The sequence below is a fragment of the Dromiciops gliroides genome, chromosome 1, assembly GCF_019393635.1.
Source record: "Dromiciops gliroides isolate mDroGli1 chromosome 1, mDroGli1.pri, whole genome shotgun sequence".
NCBI classification, from domain to species: domain Eukaryota; kingdom Metazoa; phylum Chordata; class Mammalia; order Microbiotheria; family Microbiotheriidae; genus Dromiciops; species Dromiciops gliroides.
The window spans coordinates 358869891-358894985 of record NC_057861.1 but is presented as its reverse complement, the minus strand read 5'-3'; the positions used below and the strand labels follow the sequence as shown (position 1 = coordinate 358894985).

The 25095-nt window shown below is 39.1% G+C and overlaps 1 protein-coding gene across 1 annotated transcript in view; it reads right to left on the bottom strand.

Annotated features, from left to right (window-relative positions):
- The window catches only part of OTULIN (OTU deubiquitinase with linear linkage specificity), a 44771-nt gene extending 21167 nt beyond the window's left edge, over positions 1 to 23604 (bottom strand). The window contains exons 1-4 of the mRNA XM_043976537.1: positions 23194 to 23604; positions 7083 to 7159; positions 4363 to 4457; positions 1474 to 1617 (exon numbers count right to left, since the gene is read on the bottom strand). Of these exons, the coding sequence (XP_043832472.1) occupies positions 1474 to 1617; positions 4363 to 4457; positions 7083 to 7159; positions 23194 to 23375 (498 nt within the window). The 5' untranslated portion in view covers positions 23376 to 23604. The remainder of the gene's footprint in view (positions 1 to 1473; positions 1618 to 4362; positions 4458 to 7082; positions 7160 to 23193) is intronic.
- Between the last annotated feature and the right edge of the window lie 1491 nt (positions 23605 to 25095).

Sequence of the window (25095 nt, the reverse complement as noted above, 5' to 3'; positions counted from 1 at the left end):
GGTACTCTAAATCGCTAATAATTAGAGAAATGCAAATTAGAAAAAAACATTTAGGTACCATCTTATACCACCTACTGAGTACAAATCTGGCCTCTGATATTTATTAGCTATATGATCCCAGGCAAGTTACTTAACCCTGCTTACCTCAGTTTCTTCATCTGCAAAATGAATTGGAGAAGGAAATGGCAAAGCACTCCAGTACCTTGCCAAGAAAACCCTAAATGGGGTGACAGAGTCAGACACAACTGAAATGACTGAATAACAACTCTCATCCATTACATTGGCTAAGACAACAGAAAAAGAAAATGACAAAGGCTGGAGGGGCTGTGGGAAAACAGAAATTTTAACGCACTGCTATGGAGCTGTGAACTTGATATAGCCATTCTGGAAAGTAATTGGGGAACTAGGTCCAAAAAGCTATTAAACCGTGCATATATCATTTACCTAGCAATACTGCTACTAGGTCAATACACCCAAAATTAATCAAAGAGGAAAGGATACATATGTATAAAAATTTTTATAGTAATTCTTATTTGTAGTGAGAAAAAAACTGGAAACTGAGGCAGTGCCCATCAAATGGGGAATGGCTAAAAAACTATTGTCTATGAAGAAGCTATTGTGCTTTAAGAAATAAAAGGGGATGGTTTTAAAGAAACCTAGGAAGATCTAATGAACCAATGCAGAGAAGTAAGAAGCAGAAGAAATTACACAATAAAAATATTGTAAAAACAAACACGTTTTAAAGACTTAAGATGGGGGGCAGCTAGGTGGCACAGTGGATAAAGCACTGGCCCTGGATTCAGGAGAACCTGAGTTTAAATCCGGTCTCAGACACTTGACACATACTAGCTGTGTGACCCTGGGCAAATCACTTAACCCTCATTGCCCCACAAAACAAGCAAACAAACAAAAATAAATTAATGGGTGAATAAATTAATAAATAAGTAAATAGATAGATAGATAAATGAATAAATAAATAAATGAGTAAGTATTTAAGATGGCTGGTCAACACAATGACCAACCAAGACTACAGAAGAGTCATAATAAAGCAGGCTATCCAATTCCTGACAGAGAGGTGATGGACTCAAGACTGCAGAGACAGACAGACAGACAGATAGCTATGGACAGACAAATGGGAGAGAGGCAGACAGATCTGTATATTCTTCCCCCCTCCCCCACCCCAGACATGGCCAATGTAGGAATGTGTTTTACTTGGCTATAAATATTTAGGTAGGGTTTTATTTTTTTCTTTCTTTTTTCAGTGGGGTCATGGGGAGGAGGGAGAGAAGAGAGATTTTGGTTAATTGAAAAAAATTTCATTTAACTTAAAAATAAACATGGAACACCAGAAGAAAAAGATGGCATTCTTAAAAGAAGTATCTTAAAATATTAATCTTTTAAAGTATTTTAATTTTTAGATATGTAACATTTCAAAGTGTTTTAAATTTTTATAAGAGTAAATCTCAAACATACCAGCATTATATCCTGATTCTTGAGCCAGATAGGAAGATCTGTTGATTGGCTCATTGCCTGGAACAAGGTTGCCCTGAGTGCACAATAATTATCACCTCGGACTCTCCTTATAGAGGTAAATTTCTGAGAAACTTCTTCATAGCCCTGTTGTGAAATTGTCAAAGAAACCAACACAGCCATTATTAAATTCAGGTGGCTTAGAAAGTTTTATTCATGTAGGAAAAATTCACCCCAAGATGATCTTTAACCAAATCTCCCCCAAAAAGGAAGGGGGAGAAGAAGGAGGAGACATTTGGTCTAATCCTCAAAGAATTCAAATGCTTTCATCAAAAAACTAAAATGTAATTCTCCCCCAATTCAACAAACATTTTTAAGCATTTCTCATGTACAAAGAACTGTGTAAGATCTTAGGAGAAACAATACCTTATGGAGTTTACAGTCTAAAAAGGAGGCAAGAAACAATACTGATAACTACAATATGTAATATTATAGGATAACTATTAAGAAGTTTCCAAAACAAAAGGCTATGTATGTCAGGGCAGAGGAGGGGGGTTGTTACCAGCATTAGGTGAAGGGACACAGGAGAGGCTTCATGATAAAGTGACATTTACACTGGCGTGTAAGAGAAAAGCAGTGCTTTACCGGACAAGGAGAAATGAGTTTCCTGTTGGGTAACATGGTTTTCATTGTCTAATCAAAGAAAGCAAACAAATTAACCTTGTGGAAATCAGCTGTTTCCAAAAACTAAATTCAAGGGTTACTTTATTGCTTGAGTCTTCATAATAAAGAAAACGGGTAGCAAGGTGAAGAGAATATCTTCAACAATGGCTTGTAAAGACAGAAGAGCTGTGTCCTCATTTTGGGTATGAAGCAGCACAAGGAAGAAGAAATGGCATCTGGCTGGGAATCAGGAGACTCAAGTTCTAGTCCTGGATCCACTAATAATAATCTGGGTGACTTTGGGCAATTCACCTCTCTGGACTTCATTTTCCTCTTCTGTGAGATAAAGGTGGAGGAACAGATGTTTGCTGTGAAGTGCCTTCCAGCTCTAGCATTCTCTAGCCCTCTCCAGTTAGAGGACATGACATCAAACCAGAACTCAACAAAGCCATCTCTTCAGGGAGCTAAAATAATGTGGACCAGATATTTGCCTTCTGATTATCTAAATTCAGGTTAGAGCTCAGAAAATCTTTTTAAATGGCCATTTTATGTCTATCAAGCTGCCTTTCTCAAATATCAGTTTTTCAATTGCATATCTGGCAGATCACAGTCTGCACAAGACTCCATCCTCTAACAAGTCCCTATGGTGCAGATATTTATACTATTGATTAAACTTGGAATCATGGGCTTTAAATATGCAGGTGTGCAGTAAGGGGGAAGAAAAACTCCATCTGCCCTGAAAGTTTAAGAGTTAGATTTATATTCTTGCCCAGAGGGAAAAACCAACTCATTTCAGCTGAGTGTGGGCAGCAAAGGTGCCTGCGCATAAAGCCAAAATTTTGCCTCATAAAAAAGGGCTTTGAATCTTCTCAAGCACATAGCACGTATGCATGTATATTTGGATAAATTCCCAGAGTTCTAACATGGAAGAAACAATTTTAGCCAGGAAAAACAAAAAACAAAAAACCGTTAGAGCAGATGTTGGCAACTGATTGTCATAACTAGAAGGGGCCTTCATATGGCCCATGCCGAATGTCCAATTTTAAAAAGAATAGCATCCTGCTGAGAGAGAGCCAAAGTAGATTCTGTCTCTGAATCAAGCAGCTAAATGGACTGTCCTGTCAGGAAGAGTCATTTAGGACTCCATTTGAATAGTGGGAAAAACTTGCCAAGCAGAACTAGTTTTTGTTTTTATATAAGTGATGCTGAACTGCATCATGTAACAGTAACAAGGGAAAAGGCGCCAACAGTTTCTCAAGAGAAACAGTAATTTGTGGCCAGGAGACAATGGCTCTTCTCTAATGATGAGATTTGGAGCAGTCCTACAATATGGCACCCAATCAGAAAATGAGCTCCTCTGAGGGCAAGAGACTATGTTCTATCCTATATAGGTAGTACCAGGCACACAGAAAAAGTCCAACCAATATTTATTCAATTGGAATTGAAGTGGCACAACCCATCCAAACAGTAACAGGTTGCAAGGACTACCTGCCCATATCCTACAATCCAGGGTAACTTGAGGACTGTTCAATCTAAGAAGTAGCTCCATATGACAGGCAGTCATAAGAGATATACTTTTAGGCTTGCAGCACTATTTCTTTTTGAGGAGTAACTATCCTCCAAAAGGAACATGACTGGATGTGAGCCTCCCAATCCTCTCCCTTAGTTACTCTAAGGAGGGACCTGGGGGATCTAGTTCAGCCCGTGTCCCACAGTGCTCCTAATAATGATTATATGGATTTCTAGGATTGGTCTCTAAATGGTCCTCTCAAAGTTTCCATACCCACATCAAGATCCAGTAATATAAAATCAGGGTCTGGCCAAGTGCCTTAATATCATAATACCAGTGTGTCCTCCTCTTGCTAAGCCCTGAAACATGGAAAAAAGCAGCATCTTCAGGTTGGTCTAACCTAAACCTACCCTAAAATGGGAAGTTAATTTTTCAATAAAATTAACAATTCATACACTAGAAGCAGTCTGATGAGTTGTTACCAATTATATATTCAGAATCCCACTAGGACCAAGTTCCTTATATATATCCTCGGATTCCATTTCCTTACCCATAAAATCAAGACAGCCATATTCTCAGAAGGAAGTTAATAATTACTACCTTAAAGAACTGAAAACAGGAAGAGATGCATGACCATCAATGAAAGCATGCACACATATAGCACATGCAAAGGCACACGTGTATACATGCATGCACATGTGCTTAGTTTTTAATCACACCTTTTTCATTCGTTTTGCCATTTGGGTATTTCCTCTCCACTCTTTTTTGCAATAGTCCATGATGTCCATTTCCGGAGCCACACTTAACTTGGGCTCTGTTAAGAAAAATACAAAACAGTAATAATCAAGAAAACATTAAAAAAAAAAATAGCAATCTCATAACAAAGACAACAATGCACTCTTTTTTTTTTTTTTTTTAGTGAGGCAATAGGGGTTAAGTGACTTGCCCATGGTCACATAGCTAGTAAGTGTTAAGCGTCTGAGGCTGGATTTGAACTCAGGTACTCCTGACTCCAGGGCCGGTGCTCTATCCACTGCGCCATCTAGGTGCCCCAACAATGCACTCTTAAAACAAATTGGTGCTGTTCTCCTCATTCCAGGAGAAAGGTATGGCTATAGCATGATAAAGTAAAGAAAGGAAAATCTGTCATGAGCAGTTCTTGCATCCATTTCATAAAGTAAAGGATTTCTGAATAGCATCATGAGAATTATTAAACCTATTAAAATTCTCAAAACTTGTTTCTAGAAAAAATGGACTCCAGATGTGGCAGTAATACAGCAAAGGATATCCCAAGTCTTTAAGCTATTAAAACTATAAGACTTTTGGGATACCTCATACACATAGGGGCAGCTAGGTCTGGAGTCAGGAAGATTCATCTCCTTGAGTTCAAGTCTGGCCTCAGATACTGTAACCAGCTGTGGGACCCTGGGCAAGTCACTTAACCCTGTTTACCTCGGTTTCCTCCTCTGTAAAATGAGCTGGAGAAGGAAATGGCAAAACCACTCCAGGTATCTTTGCCAGGAAAACCCCAAATGTAGTCACCAAGAGTCAAATATGACTGAAAACAACTGAACAGCAGTTCACACACACACACACACACACACACACACACACACACACACACACGTAATATTTCCCTGCTTTAGGATCACCCTTTGTATCCACAAAAGCAAAATAAAAGTTTCATAATGCAACAGGGTAGCTCAGAATGTCTCATTATGACAGGTTGGTTGTGGTATATCCAGAGTTAAGATAACGTTATAGATCTAAGAAGGAAAAATAAGTCTGCCAATCCCTCAGAACCTTCCCCAAGCCACAGACCTGGCCAAAACATCTACAAGTAAGCTGCCTTCCTTCTACCTTCTTCACATGGTTTTTGCCACCACCCACTGTTGTTTCTGGGGCTCCTGATGGTTTCTAGAAGCAGTGCCTGCATGACCCCCTAACACTATCTCTGTGTACCTGAAGACAAAGGAATAGGATGTGAACCACCTCAACCTATCCAGTTCTTCCAATGATCACAGAAGAGGTAGTAGCCTGAGATCCCATGATTGAGGGAACAAGTCTGGATCCATATTTTAATGAGCAACTAATTATTGGACCCATGATTTAAATAAAATTATGGAACAATGAATGGTATTATTGCATCATACATTTCATGCACAAAAGACTTCTTTCTGGAAATTCCTCAAATTTTTCAAATGAAACATGTACAAATCAACATACTTAGCCAGTGTCACTCAGAGGCTTAGAAATGACATTTATACATTTGACACAATGTATTCTTCTCTTCTGCTACTGAGATCAAATAAAATACATATTTGAGACAAAACTGCCTTCAATCGATAATAAATGGTGTGAATTTAAGGAATCTAGAAAATCCGCCTATGCCCAGGTTAAAATTTCTTATGGAAGCACTCTTTTTCCCTGATACTCTTCACTTGCTCAACCCAATTCAAATGGCACAATAATCAATGCAAAATGAAATATTATGATCATATAGAAGCTATCAGATGGCACAGTAAATAAAGTGCTTGATCTGAATTCAAGAAGAGCTGGGTTCAAATATAATCTCAGACATTTACAAGTTTTATGACCATGGGCAAGTCACTTCACCTTTTCTCAGCCTTGCTTTCACAGGTAAAATGGGGATGGTCAAGATATTAGGAAATACCCTGTTTTCCAGAGCTAAGGCCCAGCAAGTAAACTGTGCCCTGAGCATGGCATAACAGTAATTCTTTGTGCTCACCATCTGAATGATCTTACCCTCTGGCAAAATCATATAATTACTGTATTGCTTTGACCAGCACCAGGTATCTCAGAGCTCAGACAAGTACCCATGTTCCATTCATAAAGTCCTGCTATGAATCAGACTAGTTTCATTGTTGCTGTTACCTCTAATTGTCAGGACTAAAGCTCAAGGCATAGCCATTGGTATAAGTATTGAGATCTCCCCACAAAGCCTCAGGTCCCCCCACTAGGGGCAGGGCCCCACCCTCACTTTTAAAATTAAACCCAATTAATTCCTGATTCTCCTGTCTCTGGCCTGCTCTGTTCTGCTCTGGCCATCCACAGGTTAGAGGTGGTTCAGTCCAGTTGTCACGTTGAAAAGTAGATCTAACTCCCAAGTTGTTGTGGGGGCAAAATAAGAGATAGTTGCAAAGCACTGACAAACCTTAAAGCATTATGAAAATGCTAGCTATTATTGCTGTTCATTCAGTCAATAAATATTTATTAAGCACCTAGTATGTGCCAGGCACTGTGCTAAGTGCTAGGAAAATTAGAAGAAAAAAAAAAGTTCTTGCCCTCAAGGAGCTCACAATCTAATGGAATTGTATACATATGTATGTATAAGTACTTTATGAAACTAGATGTGACTTCTATTATAATTTGTCCTGTAAATAAGAACTGCTATATATGAATAAAACCTCAAACGTACCTGATAACCCTCTTTCACGTACCAGTAATTCTTTCTCCTTTTCTATTTCATCTTCAGCACGATACATGTCCTCCTCCCTGAGAACACCAAATAAGACATTTCAAACAATTTTCCTTTTTCTGTTTTTATACATATAAGTGAACTCATATATATATATATATACACACACACATATACATACACACACATGAGTTCACTTTTTAAAAATGGATTAAAATTTTTCTAGTTCTTCTATTTTATCCTAAGTGAGAATACTAAAGGCAACTCGGTGGCACAGCAGAGAATGTTCTGAGTAATTTTTATACTCTAATAACTTGTAACAGTCATCTGTGTTGGTGCCTTCCCCCATATTCAACAGACAAACAACAATAGTGAGCTCCTTGAGGGAAGTGATTGTTGTTCAATCATTTCAGTCATATTGGCTCTTCATGACCCCATTTGGGGTTTTCTTAGCAAAGATACTAGAGTGGTTTGCCACTTCCTGCTCCATCTCATTTTACAGAGGAGGAAACTGAGGTAAACAGGGTTAAGTGACTTGCCCAGGCTGGACTTGAACTCAGGGAGATGAATCTTCCCAACCCCAGGCCTAGCACTCCATCCACTGTACCACCTACCTGCCCATGAAGGCAGTAATTACCTATTATTAAAACTATACAAATAGGCCAGTTTGGCTAAATTACTGAGTATGTGAATACAAATTGGAACTAGATTATGAAGGATTTTAAACACCTAAAACAGGAAAGTCTGTATTTTAGCACAGAAAGCACAGGGAACTACTGAAGCTGTGCTTGAGGCACATTAATTTAGCAGCTGTGTGGAGGGCAGAGTAGAGAGAGGAAAAGGAGACAGACATGGATATCAGTTAGAAGACCATGGCACTAATCCAGGGAACAAGTGAAGAGGGTTTGAACAACTGGTGGTGGCCATGGGAGTTAACAACAGGGAGTGAATAGGAAGATGCTGAGGAGCTAGAACAGACAATACTTGGCAAAAGACTGGATGGATCTGGTATATCAAAGAGGATAAAGAGTTATGGATGACTCCAAAGTTTCGAACCTAGGTGACTAGGATAAGAGTGATCTAAATAATGATAGGAAAATTAGGGAAAGAAGTAGATTGAGGGTGGGAAAGAGGGATTGGAGAATAGACTAGTTCCATTTTGGACATGAATTTGTAAAGCTTAAGGGGATTCATAGTGGAAATGTCTAGCAGGTGGCTGGTGATAACGGACTGAAGCTGAGGAAACACATACATGGCTGCAGAAAGTAGAACTAGAAACAATGGGTAAAAGTTGAGGAGCCACAGATTTAGGCTCAATGTAAGGAAAAACTTGAAGTTTCCCCCTCACTGAAATGACTGTTCCATACATTATAAAGGAGATTCTTGTTCTGATATGAGTCGGATCAGAAGGTTTCTGGGGTCTCTTCCAACTCTGAGATCTTCTGTTATTAAACAAATGCAGACAAAGGCAGAGACATGCAAACCAAGAAGGTACACCTAGAGATAAAGGGAATGCATTAGGGAAGGGGACCAGGAAGAAATGGTTCCCCTGATAAATGTCTGCTGTATTGTAAGCTTTCTTTTACAGTGGTATTTCTTTTTGCATCTCATTGTACTTATCACATACTTTGATAGGTTACCAGTATGGGATCCCCATATCCAATACTTCATTCAGAACAAAAGTGTCCAGAGTATCTCAAAGGCCAATTTGGCATATAAGCTGTAGAAGGGCCTATCAAAGGACTAGCCTAGCTAATTTAGAAGAAGGCTATTATTAGGTTGGCTGAAGAGAGATCAATTTTTGTCCAGAGCAACTCATAAAGAACACAAAGATTGTAGATGCTATGATTTGCCAAAGAGGGGAGAGTGCCACAGAGGTAAAATGATGGATCTCTGAATTACCAAAGTGTAGTGATGTTCAGGTCTTATCCATCTATCAGAGAACCTAGCATAGAGACCTGAACATGTTAGATGCTCAATCAAATGTTAGTTACATGACAATTAATGAATCTGTCACTTGTATGTGTTGTCACTTTCGATGGAGCAGAACAGGAAAGAGACCTTTTGCCACCCTACCCCCCCCCTTTTTAATTTGCCTCTAAGTAAAAGTCACATTTCACTTTCATAACATAGTAAGAGATATTAAAGAAAACTACTTATGTTGGGAAAGAGGCAAGGGGAAGAAGGGTACTTTCCAAGAACAATGGCTCTGTTAAGATTTTAAGTATAAGGTGTGATGTTGCCTCCTGAGACCATGCCAGAGTCAAAGTAAACAGAAACTAGATAGTCATAGGGGACTAATACATCAAAACTTAAAATAAAAAGTGACTATGTGTCACTCCCTTCCCTTACTTACAAGTGGCTCTCAGAAGGAACAATTCAGTTTTACCAAAAAAGAAAACAATTCTTATTATGAAAAACAACCCTTTAAAATATTTCATAAATATACAGAATATCACTGCAGAATCTTCTTTCATATGATTAAAGATATCATTCCAGAATGTTTTACATAATTGTAGAGATATCTATTATATTCTATACCTGATTGTTTACCACCTCAGGGAGAGGAGGGAAGGAAGAAGGGAGGGACAGAATTTGAAATGCAAAACCTTACACAAAAATGTTAATTAAAAAAAAAAAAGATACCATTCTAGGATGATTCTGTAGTTACCCTGGAGCTATGTTCTTTAAAATGAGGAGCTAACCAAAGTTCATTCCTCAGGGTCACTATGCATGGTGACTGAATGTAAACAAGTTTCTACCACTAAACATTCACTCAAGTCTCCAAGAAAACCTAATAAGATGGAGTAAAGATAAATTGCATGAAATGACAGAAAGTGATCCATTTTCTTATGTAAGGAAAATAAGAATGGAGAAAATTAAAGACAGAGGAAAAGAAAAAAGAAAGCAAAATGAATAGATAGGAAAGGCAGAGTTCATTGAAAATTCTCTAAGCAATGAATGTATTTCTCTTAGTTCTTGGGCATATGCTAATTTTCATGGCCGCCAAATGGCATAAGAAAATTTTAATATGGCCTTTATTATAATTTGCACTTAAAATGACCCCAAAGGTATATATTTGCCAGGAAGATATGTCTTGTTACTGCTGAATACCACAATCAATCAATCAGTAACGTTACTAAGGGTAATCAATTAGTAATGCATATTTGTAAAATCTTAATATGTTTCAATTTAGTAGGAAATAAGTAATATTCTATATTTTAAGAGTTAAAAGAATATATTCAACTGACCAAAAAAAGCATAGGGAAAGGAAGGAGGAAGGAAAGAAAAATTCTACCAGTGAAGTTGGGGATAATTTTCTGAATTGTTTCTTTACTGGTTATTACTGTCAATTTGAGGATTTTTTTTTTTGGAGAGGCAGCAGAATGAGGACAGTTTGAGTAGAGAATAAAGAAAAAATCATATTACAGCATAAGATTAAAAAGAGGTGGATAAAGCAAATATAGGAGCAGAAAATTGCACTAACTTGGAAAAGCTTCCTTGACCTTCATATACACACACCTATTGTCTCCATAGCTCCTTGCTAACATACCTCCCAACCCCAATTCCTCTCACTCAATAGTTTGGAAAGTACACAAATAAATGTCTACAGGCTAATAAAGGTGTTAAGTGCCATCTTGTGGGTATCTTTGAGACTTGGTAAGATGTGATTCATGAATGGAATATGGAAACTAAAAGGCAAATCATATTCAAAAGGAATAAAAGTTTAGTAAAAGGAGCAGCAGAAGAGCATTATATAGCACAAGAACACACATGAGAAAAGCTTTGAACTGAAAAGTGTGGTATATAGTACTGGTGGAAAAGGGAAAAGGGATAAACAAAAGTTATGATATGGTAAAATATACTACAGACCACCAGGACAGAAGGAGAAAATAGATGATTTCATGAAACAGATTGCAAATTTTGCAAAGAGCTTTATAACAAGGATGGAAAACTCTGATTGGACTTATATTGGTGTTTTCCTGCAGCTAAAAGGAAAGCAGCAAAATTTTTACATGCTTTAATGATAATTTCACTTTTTTAAAAGGTAGAGGAAGTGATGTAGGGAACTGCTATTCTAGACCTGACTTACCACAAAGAAGGAACTATTTACTGAAGTATAAATCAAAGGAACCATGAGAGGAAGTAGCCATAGCATAATTCATGACAGATTAGGAGGGGAACATTAAGTATATTTTGTACATCTAGATTTTGATAAGAGATTTCAAAATATTCAAAGTAAGGATATGTAGGGTCCAATTTCCTAAAAATTCCACAAGAGCAGTTGGTCTCGATGGGATGCTCTTAATTTAATTCTAACAGCACAAACATAAATGTCTGCAGTGAGGAAAAGTTGATGCAGAACCAAAAGAACAATTTATACTGTAACAACACTGTAAAGCTAATGGATTTTGAAAGACTTGGGAAGTCTGACTGATGCAATGACCAACCACGATTCCACAGGATACATTATGGAAGAATGCTATCCGGATCTTGACAGAGAAATGATGGGTTCAATATGTATAATGAAACATACATTTTTGAACACTGCCAGTGTGGGAATGTATTTTACTGAACTAATGCATAATTGTTACAAGGGTTTTGTTTTTCATTTTTTTCCCTCACTCCAATGGGTAGAAAGCTAGTGGGACACAGAAAAAAAAATGCTGAATTGAAAAAAGAAATTTTAAATAAAAAAAAAATTTAAGAAAGTAACAGGGAACTCATTAACCAACCTTGATTTTTTTTCTTAAACCATGTAAAGAAAATGGAAGGGCTGGTAACTAGTGATAAAATAAAAGGTGATAAATAGAATGATAAAGCACTAATCCAAAATAACGAAGATGGAACACACCACTCACCCTCTGACAACTGGTAGGTGACGAACTTAAAATGTAGAGACATATATTTTCAGATATGATCAATGTGAGAATTTGTTTTGCTAGACTGTGTAGCTAGATGAGTTAAGAACTTATTTTTTCAAGTTTTGTGAGGGTTTTAAAATTTTTATTGTGGGGAAAGGGGAGGGACAGATAAATTTTTAAATAGGATGAATGAGTAACACAGTTCCATTAACAATAGTGCCAAGAAGAAAAAAATAGCTCAAACAAGGAGTTGAAATTATCAATGAATACAAAGAATAATAATAAAAGGGGCCTTTTTTGGTTCCTTTTATTAAGCTACAGTTGGGGCTAGAAAAACAAAAAAGTGAAAGGGTTCATGTCCAGGTTGGACAGGGTGATGATCCTAGATGACAAAGACTAGATAGAGACCCTCTACTCAATTCCAATTGTGCTTCTGAGTCCTCTTTCCTGGGAGAACAATCTTCAGACTGGAAAGGAACAACAGGAATAGTTAAAAGGGAATGGAAAATAAGTAATTGGTAAGAAAACAAAGTTGCTAGCTGCTGTCAATTCACCAGGCTCAGACAAATTGTCCAGGGGTCCTAAAAGAACTGGAAGACAGGATTGCTGAACTGGAAGTTAGGATTGCTGAGCTGATGTCAGTGATTTCTTTATAAAGTTCAGGGAAAATGAAAGGTACAACTGGAGATGAGCAAATGTTCCAGTGTTCAAAACAGGGAAGAACATTCTTGAAACTATAGCTTCACTTCAATTCTTGGCAAAATATTGGAATGTTTTATTATCAAGGGGTGGCTTATTAGTACTTAAAAGTGAAATGGTAATCACTAAGAATCACCAGAGGTTAACCAAGAACAATCCAAACTGACCATATTTCATATGTGACAAGGTTATTAGATTGATCAATTAGGGGAATGTCGTGCATACAATTTACCTAGCCTTTAGCAAAATTTTTGACAAACTTACCTATGCTTTTGTTGTGCACAAAGAAGAGAGAAATGGCTACATAACAGTGGGGAAACAGGCTGAATGATCAGGTCCAATGGGTATTCACTTTGATGGCAGGTAGAAAGAGTAGAGTGCCTCAATGATCTGTACTTGGACCTATGCACTGTAATATTTTTATCAATGACTTGGGTGAAGGCATACTTGGCAAATTTGAAAAATGATACAGGGGTTAGGGACAGATCCTTACCAGCTGTAAGGCTGAGACAAATATAACAAGGGGAAATTTAATAGGGATAAAGTCCTGAATTTAGATTAAAACAAAAACAAAACAACTTTGCAACTACAAAATGGGTGAAGTGTAGCAGAGATAATGTGAAAAAGACTGGGGGAAGAGGGGAATGGTGTGTTAGTGGCTAGAGACTTCAAAGAGTCAAGTTTTACCAGACAGGCTATAATTAAGGGAAGCACAATATCCAGAATATCACCCTGCTCTAGGCAGACCATATCTAGAATATTTCTTCAGTTCTGGGGGAAAATCACATTTTTAAGAAGATTACTGATAGGCTGGGGCATATCTAGTGGAGTGTGAATAGGCTGGTGAGAGCATTAGAAATCGTGTTACATGCAGATAAGTTGAAGAAACTGGAAAAGAAAAGATTTACAATGGACAACTCAACTGCCTTCTACTATCTGAACAGTTCTAATATACAAGTAGTATCAGATTTGTTCCAATTTATTCTAGTTTAGGACGAAAGAGCAGAGCTAGGAACAACAGACAAATTAATGTTTCCATTTCAGTTAGATATAAGGAAAATCTTGCTAGCAATAAAATCTGCCCCAAAGTGTAATGGGCTACCTTGTGTAAAGAATTAATTGTTATTTGAGGTTTTTATGACCCCATCTTTTGGCTACAATTTTTAAAAAAACCTCTGGCCTCTGGGGCTCCACAAATGGCACAGTGCTCCACCCACTGGTTGTAGCTGTCGCCATGGCGCTGGCACCTCACGTCATCACCACTCGCCCGACTACATGGGCCTGGCAAAATTATGATTGGAAGCCTAGTGAGGGCAGTCATGTGACTGTCAGAGTGGCCAGCCAATTGGCTGGGGTCTGCTGGGAAGAAGAGAGGAGATTCGCCATTCTAGCTAGAAGCTGAAAGGTGACAGGATGCTGCTGTGTGTTCTTAGCTGATTCCTGGGCAGTGGTGTGATTCAGGTTCTATAATTTCCCTTTTCCCCATTTTATTTCCTTTCCCTTGATCCTACTGATCCTGTTTGTGGTTTTTTTAAAGTTCGTTCTTGTTAAATAAATCCTGCTCTGTTTTGAGGGAGGCTGCCAGTCTCTTTCCTTGCCCCAATATTGTGGCAAGCCGCTTAGCTAACACTCCCCAATTTAAAATTTGGTCCCCACACTGGGTAGGGAATTATTTATCAGAAGTCTTGAAACAGAGGATAGTTAACTACTTGTCAGGCAAGTTTTAGAAGTTCCAGCTAAAGTACCAGTTGGACTAGAACTCTTGAGGTTTTGTCATTGTATGATTCATAAATCATCTCCCCCCCAAATTCCAATGACCATACAATTTAGTTTTACAAAAGAGAAAGTAAAGTTTAACCCGAGATCCTTATAAGAAACACATAAAACTGAAAAAAGTGAAGAATTTAATTAAATATGAATTTGGGGTATTTTAATGTGGAACATGCTAATTTGCAAGACTGCCATAATTCAACCATTCTAAAAAAGAAAAAGTATCATTATTTTAGAATTGATTAATTTTTTAACATTATTTTAAAATCTAAATAAACTAACATTCATTAATGTTTACAAAAAAAAATAAAGAAATATTTACATTTTTCTCCCTTAGAGATGAGATTCATAATAATAATACTGAGTAAGTTAATACATTCAACTGCATAAATTACCTAAAGGGAACAATAATAACAAAATGACAAATCCCAAAGTATACACAAGGTTCCACCTCTGTTCAAAACCAAGTGAAATGATAAAGGCTACCACAGCAACCTAAGAGAGCATTGGGGAAAATATGCCCAATTCCTTGCATTCCGACTTCTGCTCCTACTACTCTATTAATCCTGTTCTTTCAAAAATAACCAGTGGCCTTCTTAACCAATAACTTGTCATCATTCCTCAGCCTCTTTGACCTTTCTTTAACCTCTGACTCCCAAAAATTCTATCCCTGGCTTTTTAAAATTCTTCCTTAGACTAAAGTCTATGGAAGAGACCATGTTTTATTACATTGTAATAGATGTTGAGGAAGACATAATGCACAATATGCCCCTAATATGTATATGCTGATTTAAATTATTTAGCCCTATTTGCAAATACTTTACATGGGACAGAAAGACAACACAGATATACAGAACATAAAGAGAATTCAACAAACACCGTGGGGGAGGGGCAATACAAAGGCAGAGAGAGAGTGAGAGTGCTATTTGTGAAGGCCAATTTGGCGCGAAAAACATAGAGGGAAAGTAATGTCCAATGAGACTGGAAAATTGAGGACAAGATGTTTTTAAAAACTAAATAGATAAGTGTATGTATTAACTACTATCAACAATTGATTGGAGTTACACTGGAGTTACCTGAGTACAGGAATGATTATGATCCTATTTGTATTTAAGGAAAATCCCTTTGGCAACAGTATTATTAGACAGCCAACAAGCACTTATTAAGCACCTACTATGTGCCAGTTGTTTAGTCCTGTCTGACTCTTTCTGACCCAGTGGACCACAGCATGCCAATAATATACATAGAGTTTTCCTGGCAAAGATAGTGGACTAGTTTATCATTTCCTTCTCCAGTGGATTAAAGCAAACAAACTGAGGTTAAATGACTCCCCAGAATCACAGGGCTAGTGTCTAAGGCTCCATCTGAACTCATGTTTTGGGGACTCCACTGAGACACCTAGCTGTCTCTTCTATGTACCAGGCATTGTGCTAAGCACCAGGAGTTACAAAGAAAGGGAAAGGCAAAAACAAAAACAAAACAAAACAAAAAAACTGTCATTGCTCTGGAGGAGCCCAGTTGGCTTAAGGAGATATGAAAACTATTTACAAATAAGCAATATATGGGATAAACTGGAGATAATCAACAAAGGGACAGCACTAGCATTAAGAATGATCGGGAGGTGCAAAAAAAGAATGGAGAAGTCAAGAATGATCGGGAGAGGGCAGCAAGGTAGTACAATGGATAAGGCACCAGCCCTGGAGTCAGGAGGACCTGAGTTCTAATATGGCCTCAGATACCTGATACTAGCTGTGTGTGACCCTGGGCAAATCACTTAATCCTCATTGCCCCGCAAAAAAAAAATTAAATTAAAAATAAAATAATAATTTAAAAAAGGATGATTGGGAAAGGCTTTTTGTAAAAGGTGGGATTTTATCTAGAACTTGAAGAAAGCCAGAGAGATCAGGATTCAAGGATGAGGAGAGAGAGAATGATTGGAAAGACAGGTTATGGAGGAAACCAGGTTATGAACTTGGGACACCAGAAGATTTTACAATTGGTCCTGAAAGTGATAGGGAACCACTGGACAATGAAAACCATGTTACCCAACAGGAAATTCATTTCTTCTTGTCTGGTAAAGCACTGGAGTTTATTGGTGAGGAAACCAATTAGGAAGCTATTGCAATAATCTAGTTAAGAGGTGATAAGGGCCACAAGCAAGGTAATGGCAGTATGTGTTGGTTAAGAGGAATTGAATGTGAATGAGATGTTGTAGAGGTAAGTACAGCAAGATGTGGTAACTCATTAGTTGTATTCAAAACCTAACTTATCTTTGCCCCCAAACTAATTCCTGACTTTCCTATTTCTGTCAATGGTAACCCCATTTACCCAGAAACACATGGTCAAAATTTCTCTGCTAACTTTTACTCCCTTATTTCCTTTAACCAGTAACCAAGTCATATCCATTGAGCTTCCCACAGTGCCTTGAACATCATCACCACACTAATCCAGTTCCTCATTACCCCATCTGAACTAGAAGAGGAACTTAACTGGGTCTATTCACCTCTAGTCTCTCCCCACTTCAATCCTTCCTTCATAAAATGAGGAACTTAACTGGGTCTATTCACCTCAAGTCTCTCCCCACTTCAATCCTTCCTTCATAAAATGCCAGTTTATGCACAGATCTGATCATGCCATTCTTGCCCCAATAGCTTTCAATAGCCCTTCAATAGCTCCCTACAACTTACTAAATGAAGTCTGGATTCTTTAGCCTAGCATTCAAGGACTTCACAGCCTGGTGCCTTCCTACATTTTTAGTCTCACCTATCCTGCAAGAGACTATTATTCTTTATAAGTGCAAAACTTTCCTGTCTCTGCCTCTACTCATGCTTAAAATACTTCCCCCATACTTCATCTCAATCTTGGAAAATGCTACCCATCCTTCAAGACCTAGCTAAAAAATCCATTTGTCTATGAAAAGTTCCCAGAGCCCATCAGTTAGAAAAGGTCTTTTTTCCCTTCTAATGTCAAACAATAATTTCTGCATCACTATTTGTATAATGCAGCATATTTATTCATTATATTTCCCATTAGACGGGCTACATAATAGGGAATCAAATTTTAATAATCTTTCCCCCTTTAGCACCTAGCACAGTGCTGTGTACATGAGTAGCTATTGAAAGAATGAACAAATATTAACAAAACAAAGTTATCTAAGCAAATTATATCCATTATGCAGAAAAGAACCTTTCACTGTAGTCAGCATTCAATTTGTGGTTCAATTCAACATTCAGTATTTTAAAATATCAATTATATAGCCCATATGAACATGATATATAATATTTTAGCTTTTCACCATTATTAGATTTTAGGCCAAATTTCCTTTAGCTGTCTAATTAAGAGGCAATGTGCAACAGTAGAAAAAGCACTGAACCAGAACCAAAAGACCTGGTTTCTAATCCAGACTTTGCTATTTATTAGTTGTGTGGCAACAGGCAAATTAAAAAAAAAAATCTCTAAGCCTCAACTTCCTCATACGTAAAATGGTCATAATCATACTTAGTGTATGTTCTGCACAGTACAAAGCTCTTTATAAAAGTGAGCTGATCTTAATGTACCTACTAACCTGGCTCAAGTTTATTCTTGCCTTTTTAAACAGCAGCAAAAATTCCAGCTACAATGCTATTACTTTCTTTCCTGAAATTACCAGTGGTCCAAGCTGGGAGCAAGAGCTCAGGAAAAGGTAACACCAGTGAAATGATTAAAGACCACTAAGTGTAAGACACAACCCAACACCCAAGAGGGGAGCATAGGTATGAAAGAGGAAAGGATAGCTCTGTAATGGCCTTCTCCAGCCTCAGCTCCAGACAGGGTTGACACACCACATATAAACTGTATACTGGAGAACAGACAGATGGAGAGATACTCAAAATGTTGGAAAGTACCAAAATTCCTTTCTTCCTTCTACAAATTGTTTTATTTTATTCGTGACCAGTATACCTTCAAATGAGACAAATCACACAGAAATATAAGGAACAAGAGAATAACCCCAGAAAAACAGAAGTTCTTACAGCTCTGTTACAACAGGTCAACTTGATGATAATGTAGCATTCTCTATAAGGGGTTCTTGAGTGCTGGGCTAAGTCTTCCTTCCCCTCTAGGATGGGAAGCTGAAAGTTCTCCTTTGTAAGAGGGGGGAGGAGGAAAGATATAGCTGCCACCATGATGTCATCTTCATCCTCTGGAAGCCAAAGCAGCACAAAGTTTCTAGCTAAAATCATCAGGCACTTAAGATTGTCCTGTCCCTGATTAAGAGGGACCAAAAAAGTTGGGGTTGCAGGTTTTTCCCTCATCCACATACTCTAGGCATATATCTTTAAACTAGCAACTGTCATTACAAGCAGGCAATTCACCCACCACTACCCACTCTCCAAAAATAAAGGGGGGAGGCGGGGTGTCAACTACACCACCTGCCATTCCACCATGATGGCTTAATCCTTTTCAATCCAGGTTCCCCATTTTCAAGTTCAGGGCTTTTTTGGAATTCAAATATTCCTGGAGGGACAGCTAGGTGGTGCAGTGGATAGAGGACATGCCTTGGATTCAGGAGGACCTGAGTTCAAATCTGGCCTCAGACATGCAACACTTAGTAGCTGTGTGACCCTGGGCAAGTCACTTAACCCCCATTGCCTCAGCACAAATATATATATATATATATATATTCCTGGAAAGGATAACAACTTAAAATTTAATCACCTAACATCCTAGAGCAAGCACTAATAGCTAGTAATCAAAGTTAGCAATTAGAGTAATAACAAGAAAGGCTGGAAGTGGAGAAAAGTGAACTAACAGGGAGATAAAACAGACATCCAAAACAAACTTCAACTCCTATCATCTGCTGAGGTTCAATTCTGGTAGTTCCCCATATCCCTCAAAATCATACCCTGCACCTCCTGTAGGAAAGGGTGTCTAACTAGCACCTGATAGGAATTTTATAAAGTAGTTTTTCCCATATGGCCCTTGATTATACTCTTATCTAGTAAAATAAAATGTCAGATAAGAAAAAAGTTCTTAGAAAGAAACTTAGCAATCATATCTAGCAATGCAGAATTATGACATAATTTGCATATACAGCTACATTATCTACCAAAAGCCAATTGTATAAATTAATGATGAAATCACAGGACACTACAAGATACTTAGCATTCACAGGTATCGTATTTTCAAAGCTTTGTAACTACAAGTTATGTAATTGAATTCCCTTGTATAACATTAGGCCAATAAAATCAATTCTTAAGGTAATGGGAAAGGCCTTAGATCCAATTACAGACAACTGTAAAATTAAAAGGCTTTATAAAGAATTAGGCAGAAAACTTTTCAAATTTCTCTTAAAACTTAATTTACATTACATCTGCCAATATAAAAACTGACATGTCAACCACTTCGATAATATAATCCAACGGAATAACACAAAGTGTATACTAACAAATAGTACCATCAAAAGGAGGGAAGGGAATAGTCCAGCATACCTAAAATATGTCTGATGTGATCATCAGAAATCAAATTCTGAAAGTTCAATATTGTATTCCTCTTTCTTCCTAAGAGTTCCTGAGAAACAAAATGACCAAAAGCATTTCAAAGGAAAAATGAACCCAACTCCTAAATAACCCACAAACTAAACTAGAAAAATCTGTACTGGGAAAAAAAAAATCAGGATTTTTGCTACATCTCTAGATAATATACCAATGTCTCATCCAGTTCCCGACTGCTACTCATTTGGTGTGGTGTGGTGTGGTGTGGTGTGATGGAAAGGGCACTAAGCTGAGAGTCTAGGTCAGGGTTCTAACTCTAGTTTCTGATGCTAATTGACTATATGATCTTCAGCAAGTCATTGCTTTATTTTCCTCATCTGCAAAATAAGGATATTGGTCTAGATGACTAAGATTTAAGGAATATTCTTGAATCAAGAAGTCCTGGACTGGAAGTCAGAGGACTTGAGTTCAAGTTGTGACTCTGCTACTTACTATCCAAGAGACTGGACAAGTCACTTTACCACTTGGTTTCTTCATTTACCTTATTTCTAAAATGAAGAGAATGGATGAGGGGACCATACAGTCTCTAAGATACCTTGAGAGTAGGTACTGGTTTGGATTTTTTTTGGTTTTTGTGTTTTGCCTTTCTTTGGATCCACAGCCCTTCGCACAGTGCCTAGTATATAGGAAATGTTTAATAAATGCTAGTTGACTACTGATCCTTTCTACCCCTGCACTGTGTACTATCATGGGATACTTTCCCATCTCTAGCAGGTGTAAAGAAACAATGTAGGCTGTATCTGAAGTGTTACTGAGGACTAAGGAAATCTGCCTACCAGAGTACCTCAACTGCTACTGTATGGTACAGGAGGGAAACAAACAACAGCACCCAGATGCAATAGGAGGTTAAGTGGTTAACACTCATTCACTCTTATCTATGACAAAGATTTGGCTCAGATTCTAAAAGTCTATGTCCTCCTCCACCAAGGAAACCACTAGAAAAGACCATTATACAAAAGCTCACATTACTGTATACCTAGGTGTGTCTGAAGCCAATCAACCTCAATTTCACAGACTGGTTGGTTCAATCGACTAATCAAATCTATTTAACTAGCCTGGTTTGTTTGGTTATATGTGTATACATATATACACATACATATATACAAACATACCTGTATACGTATATATAATATTTATGATACATGTGTGTGAGGGTATAGGCATACCTGTATACACATACACATCCTGAAAAAGTCTGTACCCTACATATAGAATTGGGGAGAGGAGGTTAATCCATCTCAAAGCTGGATAAGACCTTAGAAACCATTTATAGAATTACAGATTTTGAAGACAAAGGTCCTTTGAGATCATATACATAAGTCCAATTCCTCATTTGCCTGCCCAAGGTCACACAATAATAAAAGCAGATTTACTGACTTTCCAGCCTTAGCTCTTTTCAATTAAACTAAACTAACATGTCTTTATCATGGATCCAATCTTAATTCATACATTCACAGATTTCTGCATTGGAAAGAACCTTGTGGGGTCATCATCTCAGATCCCCATCTACAAAGGAGGAAATGGTCCAGAAAGGTGAAGAGATTTGCCTATGGTAATAAGAAGCAGTCAGGATTTGAATTTGATCCTTTGATTCAACCTTGAGGAGTCATACTTTACTCTTTCATTATTCACCTGCCAGGGCCAATCAACTGCCAGGTCTTGCTAATTCTACCTCTCCCCTTCTTTCCATTCACCTGGACCACAGAGTTCAATCCCCATTACTTCTCTCCTGGGCTAGCCTTGAATTAGTTTCTCTGTATGAAGTCTTTCTCTATTCCAACAAATACTCCACAGAGCTGCCAAACTGATAGTCACACATTTGGTAACTCCTCTGCTCAAGAGACTTTAATGGCTCTCTACTTTCTCTTGTATCTAATACAAACTCCTGTTTGGTACGTAAAGCTCTTCAGAATCTGGCTCCAGACTAACCTTCCATTTATTACACATTATTTCCCTTCCCACATTACATATACCCATCAAACTGGCCTACATGTTCTGGTTCAAGCTAATCTACCCCTATCCTCCTTTTCCAGGATATTCCATGTGCAATTTCCATTCTTTGCTCCTGCCCCACAACTGCAATTAATTCTTCCTCACTTCCATTTCTTATATTCCTTAGTTTCCTTCAAGGGTCAGTTCAATCACCACTTCTAGTTTCTACCTTTTTTGTTTTCGTCCAGTCATCCTAGTCATGTCCAACACTTTGTGACCCCATTTGGGGTTTTCTTGGCAAAGATACTGGAGTGGTTTGCCATTTCCTTCCCCAGCTTATTTTACTGATAAGGAAACTGAGGCAAACAAGGTTAAGTGACTTGCCCAGGGTCACAGGGATATGTCTAAGGCTGGATTTGAACTCAGGAAAATGAGTCTTCCTGACTCCAGGCCTGGCACACCATCCACTATGCCACCTAGTATGCTCTGTGTATACAGTCAGTATTTATTTGTGTATATGTTATCTTCCCTCAATTGAATGGGAGTAAGCTCCTTGAGGGTGAAGGTTGTTTCTTGGCTTTGATTTACAATTGCTAAGTACAGTTTCTGGCACAAGGTAAAAAAACAAAAAAACCTAAATAAATGGTTTTTGACTGAAGGTCTCTATGCCTAGTGCTTGTCCCTTCACCACAGTCTTCCACAATAGGATAATGATGACTACAGAACCTGTTGGTGGATAAACTACCCTGAGATTAGATCTTGAAGTGCCAGTCACACTGGTGGGACTCTGATCACAAGTACTAACTTGACTTGCAGGCACAGACACATCATACACGCCACTTTTGGCACTGATAGACTGGGTCAGGTGCATTTATAAATTTCAAGTTAGGAAAAACTTCTCTAAAATGTTTTCCCAAAAGTCTGTGAATTTTTTGTTATCTTGCAGCGTTGCAACTAGAACCCCAGTTTGCCAACATTTGCTGCAAGAACACTATATCTTTAAAGAAATAGAATAAACGCGTCCAAATTGTGTCTTTTAAAACTTTAGGACTTCGTTAGGATTTCTAAATTAGAAAACACCCATCTCTGGCCTCCCCTTCTAAAGTCACCTGATGGCGGCGTCCCCGACCCTCTCTAGGTTCTTTCGACGCCCGCCCCGGGGAGGGATGGGGACCAGCCACGGAGGAGCCCCGGCCTCCCGGGAGGAGGAAGAGGAGCCGTCCGGTGGAGCTCGGCGGGGTCTCCCGGTCCCGGCCCCCGAGCAGCCCTTCCCGGGACAGGAGGCTCATGCCCAGCCCCGGGCAGCGCACTTACTGCTCTCCCGAATAGCCCCGGCCGGGGCAGGAGCCCGGGTCCCCCGCTGCAGCCGGCCCCGCCGGCGAGTCCTCCGCTGCTTTCCCACGGCCTAAGGGGGCGGGCTCTGCCTCCAAGTCGGGCCCCTCCGGGCAGCCTGCCCCCGGCCACCCCCCGGGCTGGGGCATGGCTCCCTGATTCATAGGGAGCCCCGAAACGAGCCGGGAGCCTCCGGCAGGAACGGAGACCAGGCTCCTCCGGCGCGAGCTGCTGCCCAGCGGCGAGGCAAAGCTGCCATAAGCGCCGCCCGCACGGCCGCGGCGCGGAAGGGGTTAAGCCCGCTCGGCCCGGACCCCTCCTGCCCCGGGAAGAGCTCCCGGACCTCAGCCGCCGTTCAGCAAAACTGGCTACAGCAAAGCAGCTCTGCGAGCGCTTCCGTGCGCCGCAAGAAGCGTCGCGGCACGTTACGTCACGGTACGGAGCGATAGTCCCTCCCCAGACCCTCTGACCCGGAGGGGGCGGTGGAGGGAAGCGGAGCTGCGCCTGCGCTCGCCTCAGTGCACGCGCTTCCTGCTTGGATCCCCAAACCGGGCTCCAGGCCAGTGAGCGCATGCTCATGAAACTCCGCCGGAGTTTCCCAGAGCTGCGCTACTTTCATTCGCAGCGGGAGAGCGGGAGAGCAGGAGGAAGGGAATGCGGGAGCTAGAGGTAGCAGAAGCATGGTGCAGTCCGCTGCGCACGTGTGGCTAGTCTGTTTGGGAGTTTAGCCAGGTGCAAAGTCACAGTGCTCCTTTCACCAGAAAGTACCTACTCTTTGGTTGTGACTGCAAGATTCACAAAACCAGGGAACGGAGTTGTTGGCTGAGGATCAATCTAAAACTGCCCATTTACACTATTAACTTTTACACTGATTTATTGGGGTTCCAGTGGTAAGTGCTTAGCACTGAAGTCAGAGGAGATGTAAACTCAACCTATATGTGAGACGCGAAATTAGTGCTGGGATTTCCAATGTGAGCTTTGCAACATAACTACCTTTGTGACTTTGAGCAAGTCACTTTTTTTCCTCTATGTCAATAAACACTGGTCAACAAATATTTACTAAGCTCTGCAATGTGCCATGCGATGAGCTCGTTTTTCTCATCTGTGAAACTGAGGGAATTGGAATTGTAAACATATAATCCTAAAATGCATCTTTTTTTTCAACAGAGAAAAGATATCTTGGGTCTTAAAAGTATCAGTAAGTATTAATTGCCTACTGCAAGGCAAGCACTGTTCTGAGCTCTAGGAAGAATTAACTACAAAAGCAAGGGAAAACAAATGCTAAACAAGCTTAAGGGGAATATGTCTAATTGACCAGAAAAAAAAAATAGAAAGGGGCAAAAAAATGAGATTTTGTTCTTGAATGAGATTCTTTACACAAAAGAACCAGAAAAAAAAATCATTTGAAAATCTAACTGTAGAAGTTGCTAATGTTGCTAGAAACAGCATATGAAAAAAACAGCCCCTATTTTACACTAAACTTCCTCTTCCACGGTTTTTCTATTTCTGTTTATTACATCATCATTCTCCCCATCGCTAGATTGTGAGCTCCTTTAGGGCAAAGACTGCCTTTTGTCTTCCTTTGTATCTCCAGAACATATTAGCACTGTGCCTGTTACATAGTAGGTGCTTAATAAATACTTATTAATGATTGAATCTCCACTTACACACCAATATCTCCTCTGGATCTCCTCTCATCACCTGAGGTATTGAATTAGGTTCCTAATTGGTCTCCCACCTCAAGTTTCTCTCCTTTTTCATCTATCTTTCACATAACTGCCAAAGTGATAATGAGTTCAGTTCTCTTATATTTAGTTTATGTGGCCAGGAAAAGTCACTCCAACCTCTCTGAACTTCAGTTTCTTTATCCATTAATTGATTACT